The sequence below is a fragment of the Juglans microcarpa x Juglans regia genome, chromosome 8D (assembly GCF_004785595.1).
Source record: "Juglans microcarpa x Juglans regia isolate MS1-56 chromosome 8D, Jm3101_v1.0, whole genome shotgun sequence".
NCBI classification, from domain to species: domain Eukaryota; kingdom Viridiplantae; phylum Streptophyta; class Magnoliopsida; order Fagales; family Juglandaceae; genus Juglans; species Juglans microcarpa x Juglans regia.
In genome coordinates, this window is record NC_054608.1 from 9,968,143 (window position 1) to 9,986,104 (window position 17,962).

At 35.7% G+C, this 17,962-nt stretch overlaps 1 protein-coding gene across 1 annotated transcript; it reads left to right on the plus strand.

Moving 5' to 3' along the window:
• The first annotated feature begins 961 nt into the window (after nucleotides 1–961).
• LOC121242975 (probable disease resistance protein At4g33300) lies at nucleotides 962–4,658 on the plus strand. The gene is given in 6 exon segments (XM_041141022.1): nucleotides 962–1,846; nucleotides 2,051–2,439; nucleotides 2,849–3,204; nucleotides 3,298–3,383; nucleotides 3,386–3,499; nucleotides 3,646–4,658. Coding segments are annotated over 6 exon segments (2,466 nt in total). The 5' UTR covers nucleotides 962–1,158; the 3' UTR covers nucleotides 4,479–4,658.
• Nucleotides 4,659–17,962: the final 13,304 nt, after the last annotated feature.

Here is a 17,962-nt window from a genome sequence, read left to right on the forward strand (position 1 = left end):
ATCCAGAGAAGAATTTGAATGAGAAACTACTATTTCTGAGAAGATTAAGGTTGTGCTTGGATAGTGAAGTGATTTCAGATATTCTATGAATAGTAGTGAAAAGTTCTAATAGAATATTAAATAGTAGTGAAAAATACATAAAAAATAATAATAAAATAATGAATAGTCCACTACCCAAACTAGCCCTAAGTGCCAGGTGTCAATCTCGTCAGAATAGTCTCTCACGATAGAGTCATTTCGTTAGCAGAATCTTACTACAATTCAAATTTTTTTCAGATTGTTTATTTAACGGATCCTATTGGTTAGGATCTATAGAGATTCAGTTCTGAATATTTTTTAGAACACTTTTCAGTATATATTTTGTGAGAAAATTCCTTGAAAATTTTTCATCGTGTTTCTCTCAAAAAGTGTGATCGTTGATCCAAAATTGAGATAACGTAATCATGATTTAGCTACTAGAGTTTCAAGAGAAATGCCAATATTTGAATATCGTCAGATGTTCTGGCTGCTACTACGGTAGGGACAAACATGTTGTTTATCTGGTCAAATAAGAGTATTAATTAATAAAAGTTTTGTAATTGAAACTTGCTTGTAACTGATTTCAAATAATAAAATTAACTTTTCTAAATTTTGTATATTCGTATGATTTTACATTTAAAAGTTTTTTAAATGATTTTCCTTCATTATTAGTTTTGATGTTATGTAATTTATTTATTTTATATTATTATTTTATTATTAAATAATTTTATGATCGACGACTAAGTAATTTATTGAATGAATAGTGGCACTACAACCATTTGGGTAATTTCCAAGTCGTTTCGGTACGTTGGGAGGGGCCTACTAACTGCTTGTCCCATTCTACGCGACTGAGATGAACAGTGAGTCAATGGGATCGAAATGACCAAAGGCCACCCATACTCTCCCTTGCAAATAATTGGGTTGCTGACAAACCCTTCAACTTTTGCAATTTCCGGACCAACCGACTTCCGTTCTCATCGTTTGTTTTTGTTTTCTTCATTTCGATCCATCTTTTATTGGTAAATTCTTTACATCGGGATAAGTGAGTTTCTCTAATGAAGTAATTCATTTACGTCCTCTCTCTCTCTCTCTCTCTCTCTCTCTCTCTCTCTTTCTGTCTCTAGACTTCCAGCATCACCAATGGCCGTGACGGACTTCTTCGCCGGCGAGATTGCCACGGAGCTCTTGAAGTTGATGATAACCATAGCTAAAAAATCATGTCTCTGCAAGGAGAGCGCCGAGCAACTCATCTCCGACCTCCAGGCACTCCAACCCATCATACATGAGATCAAGTACTCCGGGGTCGAGCTCCCGAGCGATCGTCAATTCCAACTAGACCGCCTCTCTGAGACCCTACGAGGCGGCCTCGAACTCGCCAACAAAATCATCCACTCGAATCGCTGGAACATGTACAAGAACTTTCATCTAGCGAAGAAGATGGAGAAGCTTGAAAAGAACGTATCCAGGTTCTTGCAGTGTCTGGTTCCCGTTCATGTGCTGGCGGACGTGCTCCACATGAGGTTTGAGGCGGCCGAACGGTTTGATCGGCTGGAAGGGTCGACCATGCGGCTGGAGAAGCAGCTTGGGGCTATGAGTATCGGAGCTGGAGGAGCGTGGATAGAGGAGGCGGCGAGGAAGGCGGAGGAGGAGAAGAAGTGGATGGAGGATAGTTTGGTGAATCTTGGGGTGGGGTTGGACTTGGGGAAGAAGAAGGTGAAGGAGATGGTGGTTGAGAGAGATGACTTGGCCGTCGTTGGGATTTTTGGCATTGGCGGGTCTGGCAAGACCACCTTGGCCAGAGAATTTTGCAAAGATGATCAAGTTCGAAGTGAGTTATGTTATTATTACTATTATGATTACTGCTTTGATTTCTCTAACTTTTTATTTATCAACTTTTCACTGTTGTTTCTTGATTATATCTGTTTAGTAGCTGAAATCAGTCTAAGGTTGTTAACAAATCAAAAAATGAGTATAGAATGATCTGATAACTAGTACGAGGTTTCAAACTGACTCGAGCTATCTTCATTTGCAGATTATTTCAGGGGTAGGATTTTGTTCCTAACAGTCTCTCAATCTCCGAATGTGGATCAGCTGAGAGTGAAGATTTGGGGATACATCATAGGCAATGAACATTTGAGCCCCAATTATCAGATTTCTGAATATAACCTACGATATGAATGCAAAGTTGCAACACGGACTTTGGTGGTATTGGACGATGTGTGGTCACAGTCCGTACTAGAACGACTTATATTCCCAGGTTGTAAAATCCTAGTCGTTTCCCGTTTCAAGTTCCCTACAATCATCAAGGCTACTTATGAAGTAGAGTTGTTGACGCAGAATGAAGCAATGGCTCTATTCTGTCACTCTGCTTTTGGACAAAATTCCATGCCTCTTCGTGCAAATGAGAATCTAGTCAAGCAGGTACACTTCTTGAACTCTTCTCCAAGTAAAATACCATAATATATGAAAGAGAGCAATCATTTTCTTTCTTATGGAATGATAGAACTCCATATTTGATGCATTTATTCAATTCGTTCATAGCTATTAGTGTTGCAGAAAGATGGGTATTCCTGGCTCATTATCAAACAATCACTAGAACTAGTTTTTGAGGATTGTGAGTCGAAAATATAACAAAATATTTCTAGTGGAATTTTCACAATCACTGAAGAGAGTTGAGATTGTTTCTCTAGATCCAGGGATAGGTACTTCGTCACATTCACTTCTAGATCATGAATGTTTACTTGTGGCAAAATAAGTTATTTAATTTTCATGTTCTTATGTAGCTGGTTGCCTACTTGCTACTGATATGAATTAAAATTGTATTGAACAGATTGTGAGTGAGTGTAAAGGACTTCCCTTGGCACTTAAAGTGATTGGAGCTTCACTCCGGGATCAATCTGAGTTGTTTTGGGCAAGTGCAGTGAATAGGCTAGCTCGGGGGGAGCCTGTATCCGAGCCCCATGAAAGACAACTGTTTGAACACTTGGCAACAAGTGTTGAGTGTTTGCCTCCCAAGGTCAAGGAATGTTTCTTGGATTTGGGATCCTTTCCTGAAGACAAGAAGATTCCCTTGGATGTCCTCATCAATATGTGGGTTGAGATACATGATATTGATGAGGTAGAAGCATTTGCTATTCTTGTTGAGCTTTCAAACAAGAATCTTGTCACCCTGGTAAAGGATGAGAGGTATGCAAATTGCTCTTTTTTTTTAATGGGCCTAAACAAAGGTTTCTTTTGTTTTAGCATTCTAACCCTTTTTGTTTTTGGTTGATCTGGTAGAGCTGGAGAAATGTATAGCAGTTGCTTCGTCTTTATTACCCAACACGATGTGTTAAGAGACCTTGCTCTTCATTTGAGCAATCGAGGCCCATAAATAGGCGCAGGCGGTTGCTAATGCCGAGAAGAGAGACAGAACTTCCGAGAGAATGGGATAGGAATTCTTCTCAGCCATTTGATGCCCAGATTGTTTCAATTCATACAGGTATAATATCATCATTCCTTCTAGATTGCTTTGCTTTTCGGGGAAAAAGAGGATACTTGGTTTGCTTTATGTATTTTTTGGTATTGATGTTCTATCTCCAAAATACTCACGCTCACGCTCACTCTCCCTCTAATCTCACAATGTAGGTGAAATGGAAGAAATGGACTGGTTCTCCATGGATTTCCCCATGGCTGAAGTGCTCATCCTGAACTTCTCCTCAAACAAATATTTCTTACCTCCCTTCATGGATAGCATGCCCAAGCTAAGGGCACTAATAATAATGAATTATAGCACATCCAGTGCTATACTTGAGAACAACTCTGTCTTTTCTAGTTTGGCAAACTTGAGAAGCCTCTGGCTTGAAAAGGTTTCCATTCCTCAATTTTCTAAAGTTCCCATGATCCTGAAAAGGTTATGGAAAATGTCCCTTGTCCTGTGTAAGGTTAGCAGCAGCCTTTGTCAGTCAGACGTAGACCTGCCCCAACTCTTCCCCCGCCTTTCTGAGCTCACAATTGACCACTGTGATGATTTGGTTGAGCTGCCTTCTAGCATTTGTAGGATGAGCAAACTCGAGCATCTGAGCATCACCAATTGCCATGGTCTATGCCAGCTGCCAGCTAACTTGGGTAAACTGGAAAAACTACAGATCCTGAGGCTATATGCTTGCCCAACTTTAAAGATGCTTCCTCATGGCATCTGTGAGCTATTTTGGCTGAACTACCTTGACATTGCTCAGTGTGTTAATTTGTCATGTCTTCCCGAAGACATCGGTAAGCTGCAAACTCTAAGGAAGATTGACATGAGTGAGTGTTCACAGATTAGGAGTCTACCAAACTCTGCTACTTCATTGAAATCACTGCGTCATGTTGTATGTGACGAGGAGGTTTCTTGGCTGTGGAGGGACGTGGAGAAAGCAATGCCTGAGCTCCATATTCAGGTTGTAGATAAATGCTTTAATCTGGATTGGCTAATGGAGTGAACGTGGTAAAGACTGTCACTCAATTGTATCATTGGATTGTATTAGAAAACATGAATTAAGGAAATCTATCATTTCCTAATTACCTTTCTCTTCTTGGCTTTGTTGACTCTTAGGCTACATTTGGATGTTGAGATGAGTTAAGTCGAATTGTAAATAGTAATATTTTGTGAATTCTATTGAGATGAGTTTAACTTTTTTAGGTTGAGATAGATTTAACTTTTTAAGTTGAAATATATGAATTAAGTTGAGATGAGTTTAACTTTTTTTAATGGAGAGTTAAAAAAGTAGTGGGTTCCATTAATGATTGGTTTGAGACGAGTTGAGTTTGATTCAACAACCAAATAAAATGAAAGTTTGCATTTAAAGGTGACACCTTGGTGGGCGCCTGGCTAGATCTTGCGACCTAGGTGAGATCTAGGTCACCACCTAAGTCACACCGGCATCAAAAGGTCCGAAGTATCATATTTAATGGATTGTTAACAATAAGTTCATACTAGGACCAAAACGATCAAAGTTGAAAGTATAGATATACATCATCTACGTTAGGCTAATGATGTATGATGTATGGCTTGGCCGGGAAGGATTAGTCGGATCGACTAGTCAAACATTAAAAGGGTGACTAAAACTTCAAACTATAGTTGGAGTTTTAAGCTTTGTTTATTTTCATCACTCATCTCAACTTATCTCATCTAATCATTACAATTTTTTTAAAATTTTCAAATAAAATAAAATAAACAATTCAGCCTTTTCAAATATCAAAATAAAAATAATATTAAAATAATATATTTTAATAATATTTTATTCAATTTTTAACTTTAATCTCAATTCATCTCATCTGTGAAAATAACAAACAAATGGTAAAAGTTAAGACTGGATATTCGGAAGCATATCACTTCCCTACATAGCACTAGCAAGTTTTTTTTTCAAAGTTGAGGGAGCACCCATTAATTATGGCATCTTTCTCCTCATTATAAGATGGATTTCTGTCTGTGTGGGACAGGGTTCCTCTACGTATTATCATTATCTTTAAAAAAAGCAACAACGCGGAAAGAGAGAGTGAAAGACCCTTTGGCATTTTCTTTTTTGTTTGGTATCAGACTACCAATGTGCCCTAGATTATTCATTGTTTTTGTCAAATTTAGTGGTCTATTCTTGTTTGTCTTCTGAGATAGATTAAGCTTCTACAATGACCTCATCAAGATGATGATACAAAAATTGAAAATGGGAAATGTTCAAAAGGGTGATTATTGGACCTAATATATTTTTTCTAAGTCCACTCATCCTTTTGGGAAGATCTAATATTTTATTTGAAGTGGGAAAACAATGACATATAACATATATTAGCCAATGAGGGTTAAGGTTATAAATAGCCTTTGTTGATCTTATTGGTCTCTTGTCACTACTTAAAATACTCAAAATCATAATATTATTTATGAAAAATTCTATTTGTAAGTCGATGTGCAAAACATATTTTACACTGCTAACATGACATGACATGATTTGATTTATAAGAGAAAATTTAAAATTTAAATATCTTACAGATCAAATACTGCCATGTTGATGGTATTGTGAATGATATATCATTCATATCGGCTTGTAAGTAGCATGACTCATTATCGATTATAAGTTATCATTTACCTCCCACTTAAAATATTTGCAGTATTTTTTTTTTTTTTTTAATCTTCAACTCCAAATATAAATTCTCTATTTTTAATAAGTCTTTATATTTAAATTAAAGTCGGTATATACTGAATTGCATAATTTTTATTTTTCAATGGGATTCTTTGACCAATTTGGTGGGGTAACCAACGCATGAATTTGTTTAGTAAATGAGACTACTAATCTGTTAATCCACTAACCCATGAGACTAATTTGTTTAGTAAAAGCAATGATAACAGGCATGGATAGTGCATGGTCTCCTAAGAACTTTTGAGGTCAATATATTTTATGTGGCCATAATTTTCTTTTTTGACTCGTTCAAGATATTGGCTGGACCTTCTTGCAGATTGCTTTTGAAGAGAAATCCTTGAACTCTTGTGCCATTTACTAACTCTACATTATCATGATTTTTTTAATTTTTTTTACTTCATCCTAAAATAATAATAATAATAATAATAATAATAATACTAATACCAATAATAATATATAATATAATTTGAGAAACGAAACTTACATTACAACACGTTGGACTTTTTGTGACGGATGAAACCTTTGCAAAAAAAAGAAAGAAAAAAACCGATACTAAATATATTACTTGAAGGAAAAAAACATCGTCACCTAACCGATATAAAAATCACATCACCAAATAGATATTGCGTCGGTTTACTGTTTAACCGTCATAAAATATATATTTTGTGATGCGGTTAGGTTTATGGTTTTTTATTAATTGTTAGTGCAATCAATTGATCGGATCGTTTTGAATGGTGATCTAGTACTCATGTGAGAGTCCCAGCAATAGGAAGATATATACAGTACTTGACATTTGATTGTTGTTGAGGTACTGGTAATCGAAGAACTCCCATCCCATGCATGTTCTTTGCATTCTTAGATAAAGATATTTGGGTAAAAGTCCCGTCTTGCTCTCGCTTGCACCCTTTACAAGATGATTTTTAAGGTATGAGCTTAGTCCTGCAACTCGGAAAAGAAAATGAAGGCATTATTTGGAACACAAATCCGTTTGGATTCAGAGATGAGTTGAGATAATTTTAAATGGGTTGAATAAAATATTATTAGAATATTATTTTTTAATATTATTAATATTTTTGGATTTGAAAAAGTTGAATTGTTTATTATATTTTGTGTGAAAATTTGAAAAAATTGTAATGATAAGATGAGATGAATTGAAATAAAATTCGTTTTCAATCCAAACCGGAGCTTAATTAATTTGTTTGACTTCCCAAGACTGCAAACATGCTGAACTACTTCCTCACAAAATAAATCAAGGCTAAAAGTAGTAGTAGTTTGGGACGTAAAGCAAAATTAAAGGGGTGTAGGAGACGTTGTTGTAACAAGAACTAATAAGCATGCATTAATCATATCTGTTCCGGCACTCAAACAAATTCAGAACACACCAAAAGTACCTGATGATGATCTTAACCTCCTTTTAATACACCTAATCTTGGTATATAAATAGAGTCTAAGATTGATCATCCTCATTATATCTCGATCAGCTGGAAAAACAATAAAAAAAATGGCAATTCAAACCCTAATTCTAGCTACCCTTTTACTTCTTGCAATTGATCATGCACATGCAGACAACTCCTGCAAGCTCGAGCCAAACAGCTGCACCATTAACAGCATTGGTAATCTCTCAGATCGAGATGTCACGACCATAACCATCGAAGAGGTCCATTCTGTCAGAAAATTCATCCATTTAGTTCCGAAGCTCAAGAGTGTTAGGGTATACGCCTCTCTCAATGGCGACCTGAAGAAATGCGAGGAGGGTTTGAGTGATGGCTTAACAACCCTAGCTATAACACTCGAGGGTTTGAGGATGACCAGTACTGACCCTACGAAGAGACATGTAACGACGGAACATTCCTTGAGGGATATGGAGAATCAGATCATGAATTCCAACAACTTCTGCCACTCTGCACTGAGTGATGAAGACGATCTTATAATGCAGCTGCTTGACAAGAAGCTTGATAATCTTTCTTTGCTCATAAATAATTTGGCATCTCGTGTTCCTCCATTCAATTGATGATCAACGATCCATGCATTTATCCCAAACAATCAAAGAAATAAAGATGAAACAAGTTAATAAACTTAATTAGTTGTACCCTGATATATATGTTACACCAAGATGATATATGGCATGCAAAAGTGTACCCAAAACTACTAAATACTCTCTTTATTGATCAGCTACTTAATTTGGGCAAGTTCTTCACGATTTGCTTGATTTGACAGATCGATCAGATATAATTTTATGTAATTCTCTACCTAAATCAAATAATTCAATTCGGATAGAGATAGACAAGCACTACATTAAATACTTATATGAGATTTATAATATTAATTGCACTAAATCTTTTACATGCAATATTATTAAATATTGCATTAAGTCACCTTATGTGTTTATCACTAGTCTCTATTTTTCTCTAAATTAGACCATTTAATTTAAGTGAAAAATTAGAGACGATGATCTCAATTTATCTTGATCCTACAATTGAAGCTCTTTTGCATCTTTTGCGACGGATCTTTTGCGTCCACTCTGTAGTGTACCTTTTTTCATTGCAAATGATGCTTTGCAGCGATTTTTAGACTCTTTGCAGCGACTAAGGATCGCCACAAATTGGAGCTCAAATATCCTTAACTAATCAAATCTTAACGTCTTATATCAAATTGATTAGAACAAAACTCTTTTTCTTTTTTAATTGCTTTTTTCTTCTCTGAAAGATTATATATGTATATGTATGTGTATTTGTGTGTATATATATATATATATATACTTTTCACCTACAAATTAACTATCTAAGATTTTCCCATGAGCGGTGCTACTCCCACCGATGGGAGCTCCCGCTGGGCCGGGCTCCCGTTAGTCTTTTGGAATGAGTTTCTTTTTTTTTGTATTTTTTTATATGTATTTTTTTAACACATTTAAATATATTTTAAAAAATAAAAAATTATAATATTATTAAAAAATACTTACTTAATCATTAAGTAAAAATAATAATAATAATAAAAAATTCATAACGGTAAAAACTAACGGTAGAAACTAGCAATAAGAGTAATATTTTCCTTTTCCCATATATATATATATATATATATATATATATATATATAGTAGGTCCACATGAAGATACATCGGGTGCCCATTTTTCTTCCTTTTGAATTCAATCATTTAAGTCAAACAAAGAAATATTTATTAGAAAATAGCTCACTGACGTAGATAGATTACATCAGAACTGGGTATCTTAGAATTGTTAGCTAACTTCTACTTGAATATAAGATCATAAAGTAAAATAAAATAAATATAATAATATTTATTAAATATTTGATGTTACCTGAAAAATTCACTAACGACATTTATAATTGTTTTGGGGTCCGCTTTAAATAAACTCTAAGCCTAATAGGAGCTAATCTAAAGAAATAGGCTGATCAGGGTGATATACAAAGGACTCAAAGATTAGGAATTTCATTAGAAAATTTCTATTTATTTATTTGTGATAAGAAGATAAAGAAAAAAAGATTAGAGATAAGAAAGTGAATTGAATTTAAGGGTTGTCTGCAACTTTCTGTCACGACAAATGAGAAACAAACAAGCATATATAAATCAACTTGCGCGCTAAAACTCCATCATGAATTGCATGCGCCTAAATAATTGACTCAAATAAATTCTGACATGATCTTGTTACATTTATGTAAAAATTAAGAAAATATCTTAAATTATTGTAATCTTAATTGCATTATTATTGTTTAGAACTTTTATTAGTGAGAGTGAGATCATAAACATATGAAGTGAGTACTCTAATTAACTCTTACTAGTACTACAGATTACATGCTGCATGCTGGCCTCATTTATATATGAATTTTAAAGCAAAGAAATAAAATTTTCCAAAAGATACTAAAGACTTTAATCATCAATTGTTATGAAATAATTATAAAAATATTAATGATTTCAATTTATCTATATCATAATAAATATATTTTTTTAAACCCATGAAATTAAGTTTTTTTTTTTTTTTTTTTAGTACAGGAGTGGGGGGTTCGAATCTGGTTTTCCCATTTGGAAACTAGGCCTTATGCCATCTAATTCTAAGGATCTTGGCCATGAAATTAAGTTCAATCCAACGTTGGAGGAAGAATATGAGAGTCTATCTGCCCACATTTAACTGAAATTATCACTCACTTAATTTGATTAGTTTGTCTCCTAGCTCTCGCTGAGGAGTTTTGTCTCTTGTTGTAGGCAAGGTTTGTCTACTAGTCTTTTGACTTAGGAGGGAGTACAGGCTTTTGGCTTTTGCTAAAAGTAGTAGAAAATATCATGGCAAACAAAATCCTGGAGAAGTGGGGGTAGTTTTAGATTGACTAAGGCTGAACAAAAGGAGATCTCTTTCGACATTAGTGCTGATGTAGTGGTTAGGAGACAAGGAAAACAAAGTTTGATAGGTCTGGTTGTCTCAGACATATCTATCAACAGGGAAGCTTTCAAGGCCACGATGTTAAAGGTATGGAAACCAAAGGGAGGAGTGTTGTTTAGAGAAGTTGGTGCCAACATGTTTCTCTTTGAGTTTCATAATGAAGAAGACTTGCAAAAAGTCCAAAGAGGCAGGCCATGGTGTTTTGATTGAAACCTACTATGCCTTAACACTTTTGATGGTAGTTCGATCTACTCCAAAAGATATAGTGTGTAACAAGGAATTCTTGTGGATTCAAATCCATAATATACCTCTTGGAGGCATGACTAGAGATGTAGGTGTGTAGATTGGCAGAATGAGTGGCGAGGTGGTAAAAGTTGATATTGATGAAGAGGGCATCGAATAGGGGCCTTATCTAAGGGTGAAAGTCTCTATCAATATCAACAAACCTCTTATGAGAGGCATCCTTCTAAACATGAATGGAAGAAAAGTTTAGATTTCTTTTCTTGTTTGAGAGACTACCACCTTTTTGTTTCAAGTGTGGTATTATAAAGCATGGGGAGAATGGTTGTTTAGTATATTCCGATTCAATATCTATGCATGGCAGCATTAAGTATCAGTATGGGGTGTGGTTCAAAGCCCCAAACTCAAGAGAAATGACTAAAAACAGTCATAATGGCTATGGAGTCAAGGAGGAGAAAAGCTCTCAAACCTCAAACCTGCATGGGGAAGATGATGAAGTGGTAGGGACCAAGCCAATTATGGAAAGGAAGCAAGCAGAGCAAAAGAGGTGGCAGAATCGGGGGATAATCCCAAGAAGTCAGGAGATAATCAGGAAACTTTCCATAGATAGGAGTTGGTAGGAGTCAATGATCAAATATCCAATAAGGAAGGTAGAGCTTTAATTGAGGAGCCATCACAAGAAGATGAAGGCCTTTTAATCAAGGAGAATTCGAAATCTAGTGATACCTATATGGAAAATGGTCAGGTAGGTAACCAGAATAAGATCCCTCAACTAAACACAAGTGAGATGAGCACTATTAAGGAGAATGACCAAAACATGACCAGTTCAGATAAGGTTACAAAATAGAAAAGGAGGGCATGTGACAAACAAGCTAAGAATCTTGATACTTACACAACCAAGATCATAGGATCTGCAAATCAGGTGAGTCCTAAGCTTTGGAGCAAAAGGGTGAGAAGAGGGGGGAATGGAAATATTTATGGTGCTAAGAAAAGTAAATGTTTGCTGGATGAGGATGAGCAGGTTATCAATATATTGGTAGAGGCTGGTTTTAGCCCTACCAACATCAATGAGTCTATTAAGTTGGAATTGCCGAAAGCTTGAGAACCTTCGGACAGTCAGATTACTTAGTCTTTTGACCAAGGAAAAGTGCCCCAACATGGTCTTCCTGGTGGAAACCAAATGTTCTAAGAATCGTATAGAAGAAGTAAAAAGAACTTTGAACTTTGATAGTTGTCTTACTGTTGAAAGTGTGGGCTGCAGTGGTGAACTTGCTCTATCATGGAGATCTGACTGGATTGTCACTATTTGCAACTATACTAGATGTCATATCAGTGCAACAGTTCAGGAGATTAAGAATGGACCCATTTGGATGTTCACAGGGTTCTATGGTCATCCAAACAATTTAAAGAGGGAAGAAAGTCGAAAGGTTCTGAACCATCTCATACCATCACCACCTATGGCTTGGATCTGCACAGGGGATTTTAATGAGATAACTTGCCAGAGTGAGAAGTTTGGAGTAGCATATTGACCTTATAAATAGATGGAATATTTTAGACAAGCTATTGAATTTTGCTCTTTTAATTATCTATATACCTCAAGTCAAAAGTTCACATGGTCTAATAGCAAGCATGGTAGGAATTTACAAAAGAGAGAATTGATAGAGCCATGGAAAACCAAGAATGGCAGGATATGTTCCCAGATGCTATGTGTAATGTGCTGCCTGCAGTCAAGTCTGATCATTCTCCTCTCCATATCATCATGCTCAAGAGTTCTACAAGAAGAAGGAGGACACATGCTACCTTCAGAAATGAAGCAGGTTGGCATTAAGGGAGAACTGCTTTATGACAGTTGAAACAGCTTGGTGCAAAGGGACAGTAAGGGATGATGGGGCCTCCATTTTAAGGATCAAACTAGCAAACAACCAGGTTGCTCTCCTGAAGTGGAATTTGGGAAGGAACAAACAAGACTCACGAGTAATCAGCAAGGGCTTGACTAAAATTGGAGAACTTCAAGAGCATGGAATTAGAGATCACATTCAGAAAGTTTAGAAGTTACAACAAGAGGTGGAACAATCACTAGCTGAAGAGGAAACAAGATGGAGGCAACGAGCCAAGTAGCATTGGCTGCAACATGTGACAGAAATACAAAATTTTTCCACATGCAAGCCAGCCAATGAAGGAAAACAAATGCCATCAAAAGCACCATGGATCAAAATGGAGTCTTGTTTACTAAGCAGGATCAAACCGATAATGTCTTCATAGGTTTTTTCTCTAATTTTTTTACCACCTACTGAAACTAAGAGATGCCTGCATGGAATGGTCACCAAGGTCACTAATGAAATGAATCTAAGACCAATGATGCAGCTCACTGAAGTGGAAGTTAAGGAGGCTATTTTTCAAATGAATCCACTGGGCTCCCCAGGTCCTGATGGATTTCCAGCTCAGTTCTACCAAAGTCAGAGGGATGTAGTTGGGAAGGATATTTGTAACTACACTCTCCATATACTCAACCAGGGTGGGCCTCTTAAAGGTGTACTTTCATTACCCTTATTCCCAAAATAAGGAACCAAAGAGACTGGCTAATTATTGGCCCATTAGCTTGTGCAATGTGATTTATAAAATAGTTTCTAAAACACTGGCTAATAGGCTTAAATCTGCTCTACATGAGATCATTTCCTTGAATCAAAGTGCTTTTGTTCTAGGAGGGCTTATAACTGACAACATTCTAGTAGCTTATGAGACTCTTCATACAATGAACTCTCGGATGAAAGGGAAAACAGGCTATATGGCACTTAAGTTTGACATGAGTACAGCTTATGACCGAGTTGAATGGAGTTTTCTTGAAGTAGTGATGCTCAGACTCGGCTTTAATCAAAGATGGATCTCTCTCATAATGTCATGCATCACATCAGTGTCTTATTCAATATTGATCAATGGAGAGCCCCAAGAAGCATTCATTCCATCTAGGGGACTAAGACAAGGAGATCTACTCTCTCCCTACATGTTTATTATTTGTGCAGAAGCCTTGTCTTCTCTATTATTTAAGGCTAAAGCCTGTGGCAGTATTACTAGGGTCCCTATTGGAAAAGGCCCTATTAGCATCAACCACTTATTTTTTGCAAATGACAGCCTCCTCTTTTGTAAGGCTAATGCTTATGAATGGTGCAGAATGTCTCAGATCCTAGAGATTTATGAATAGGCTTCAGGACATGTACTAAACAAAGAGAATACCTCAATCTTTTTCAGCAGGAATAATCCTAAAGTTACTAAGAGGACTATTTTAAGCATTGTTGGGGTGAAATCTTCTAGTTCTTTTGAGAAGTACCTTGGGCTACCTGTTGTGGTGGGAAAATCAAAATTTTTCCATTCTCTTATTGACAGAACCTGGGCTAGGATTTCAAATTGGAAAACAAAATTCTTTTCAGTTGTTGGTAAAGAGGTGCTTCTGAAGGCTGTACTTAAAGCAATTCCTACATACTCTATGAGAATCTTTCTTCTTCCTCTCTCAATTACCCAAAGGCTTAATAAGGTCTTGAAAAAATTCTTGTGGGGGCTATAATAAAGATCACTCGAAGATTCAATGGGTTAAATGAAACCAAGTGAGCCATTCCAAGGATAAAGGTGGTTTGGACTTTAGAGACTTAAGGAGTTTTAATATTGTCATGCTTTCCAAACAAAGCTGGAGGATGATTCAGAATCCCACCTCTCTCCTTGCACAAATCTTCAAGCATAAATATTTCAACAATGTGGATATGTTGGGAGCTAAACTAGGGTATGAACCTTCTTATGCTTGGAGGAGCATTTTTGCTGGTTTGAAGCTACTAAAGAAAGGCCTGTTTTGGAGAATTGGCAATGGTCAAAGAGTGAAAAATTGGAAAGATAAGTGGATACGAAGATCACATTCCTATAGAGTTGTAACACTTAGAATGGATCTTGAGAATTATGAATTGATGGCTAATTTAATATACTCTGAGATGAAAACATGTAAAGAAGACTCTTTACAACGTTTATTTTCTTCTCAGCAAGTGGATTTGATCAAGTCCATTCCAATTAGCCTTGGAAGATAGGGAATACAAGCTTGTGTGGATCCATACTAAAAATGAGATTTTCTATGTTAAGAGTGTCTATCACCTCCACAGAGAACTTGAGACCAGTGATGAAGGTGAATCATCAAATGAGAGGAGGAATCAGGGAGTTTGGAAAGCTATTTGAAAAATGACGGTACCTAATGCTGTGAAAATGTTCACTTGGAGGGCTTGTAGTGAAATACTTCCCACTCTTTATAAATTAGTGAAGAGAAGAGTGGCAGAGGATGGTGTGTGTCCTATATGTGGATTGGAGTTAGAAACTTCGAGACATGTTCTAAGGGATTGTGGAATTGCTAAAGATGTCTAGAGTCAAAGTTGTAAAAAAATTCAAAAAATGGTGTGCCATAGTGAGTATTTTATGAATGTTTGGAACCAAATGGTTAAAATCTTGGAGCAGGATGAGCTTGAGAAGGCTGCTGTGACCACTAGGCTAATATGGGCAAGAAGAAATGAATTCACACATGGGAAAGGCTTCAAGCACCCAACCTTTCTTCTCAGGAATGCAAGAGATGAGATGTTGTTGTTTAAAAACTCTACTAACTTGCCCCAAAAGGAGTCAACTAGTTTGGTTCAATCACCACTCCAATAGCATAAACCAACAAAGGGAACTTATAAGCTAAATTGGGATGCAGCTACTAAGCATGCAAATAGCAGAATTGGCATTGTTGTGATTGCTAGGGACTTTAAGGGCTAGGTTCTTGGCACTCTTAGAGCTCCTAGAAAACTGACTAAAAATTCTTTCACTACATAACCATATGCACTATTGGTAGCAATTATTTTTTGTAAAGAAATTGGTCTTAGACAGATCATTCTCGAGGGGGATGCGCTGCAGATAGTTAATATTTTGAATAATGTTAATCCAGATTGGAGTTTAGGGGGCTTATTGATCGAGGATGCAAGAAAAATCCTAAATTCCTTTGCTAGTTGGTCAATGATCCACACTAATGGAGGTGCAAATATGTCTGCTCATTATCTAGCTAGAGATGCTATTAATCTTGATGAAGACGTGTATGTTTTGGAAGATTTTTCTCAATGTATTCAGTCTACTGTTATTAGTGAGATGTTGTAAGTCTTCAGTTTGCAATAAAGATCAGTTTCATTTAAAAAAAAAAAAAGAAAAAAAAATTCGATGACCATTCATAATCACTTGGGAAAAGCTAGGATATTTGGATTGTCTTGACTGTTGGGTGGTCAAATTCTAGTCTTTTAGTTTTTATTCAAGTACTAATTAAGTTCTAACTTATTATTGAAATAAATTTTGAGCTAATTAATGAATGGTTTCTTTAATTGTTTTAAAGGAATTTGAGCTAATTGCTTACAAAATACTTAATATTTATAAGGGTTAAATATTAAAATGGTAACTATGGTTTGGCCAATTTAGACATATTAATGGTCCCAAAACTCTAATTTCTAACTTTTTATCCTCGTACTATCAATTTTGGTAGTTTGGATACTTCTGTTACACATTTGTCAGATCCAATAATGCGAACCAAAGTCATTGCATCACGTAGCTCATAAGCTACATCATCGCCAATAAAAATGCACAACATGCATCATATAATATATACTAATTAGCCATGTATATAGTGCACAAGTGAAAAAAAAAAATCAAAAACCAAAAATTAAAATTCAGACAATAAAAAAATAAAGAAAAAACTTTAATAATTAAGAAAATAATTTAAATTAAAAAACTAAAGAACAAAATTTAGGCACCCACCCTGTTACTACTGTTGAAGAGACGAGTGGTAGTGGTAGCAATGAGAAAGTGGGGACCCCCTAGTGATGTTTAATTTCATTTATTGTTATTTTTCTTTATTTTTACTTGTTTTTAAATGTTTTTAGTTTTGCATTTTTTTTTTAATTTGTTGTGACACGTACGTCGGCGGCAGGTAGCCACCCTCTTCGCAACCCGCCCCGCTTGCTAAGGATGCTTCCCCATGGTATTTGTGTTCTATTATGGTTCAAATACCTTGACAATTGACATTGTTCAATGTGTTAATTTGGCACGTCTTCTTGAAAATTAGCATTTGTAAACTGCAAAGACTAAAGAAGATTGACATGAGAGAGTTTCCACAGATTAGGAATCCATCAAATTCTCTGCTAGCTGCAATCATTGCGTCATGCATGTTGTATGCGAAGAGGAAGTTTCTTGGCCTTGAAGATACTGGCCATTAAATGAGTGAACGTGATAAGATTAATGTCACTCTTTCTATTGATATTGGATTGTATGAGCTGAGAACTGTTAATCAAAGTAAGGATCTTCGTACCAGACATCTTTAGGATGTGTAAGGCGCGCTTAGGAGTTAGGACTTGCAAAATAGGCAACAATAAACAGAAATAATATTTGTAATTATAGAGTATACAAGCGTTATACAATATGTTTAAAAAAATAGTAAAAATATAAAATTCATATAAAAAATTAATTTTTTAATAATAGATTCTACTTTTTTTTAAAACAAATTATACAATATATGTATATTTCATGACTGTATATGATAGATATTGCTTAGGTCATACACCATACACGCTAAGCCAAGGTACGCCTGGGTGGCATATAAGCGGCTCAGGCCATGCTAGTCCACCAGCGGATACACTGGTGTGGGTGGGACACGAGTCTAATTCCTGCATATGATATGCATTGATTCTCACCGAGAAGAGCAAGAACGCGGATAGAGAGATCTGCCAAAGAAACGTGTGGAGCCCTTCGTCGCGGAGTCTGGATTCATCTGCATGCAATCAAGTAGCTTTATTTCTTGTCGGTTTCAAATGCGAATATCTGCAAACATCTTGTCGTTCAAACTTCACGTCCACGACGCGTTTAAGCATTGCTGTCCGCGGTTGATTAGAGCACTCTGTCCGTCTTATCTATATAGTTAAAAAGTAAAATTTAATTTATAATATTTAAATTTTAAAATTTATCTTTTAAATTAAGATACATATTCAACCTTTTTTACAACATTCTATATATATAACCATGTCTTAAAATGGGCATGTTTTTATAAAATAATCTTACTTTTATAAGTAATTATTTTATCATAATATTTCTCATTTAAAATATAAATATATAAAAAAAAAA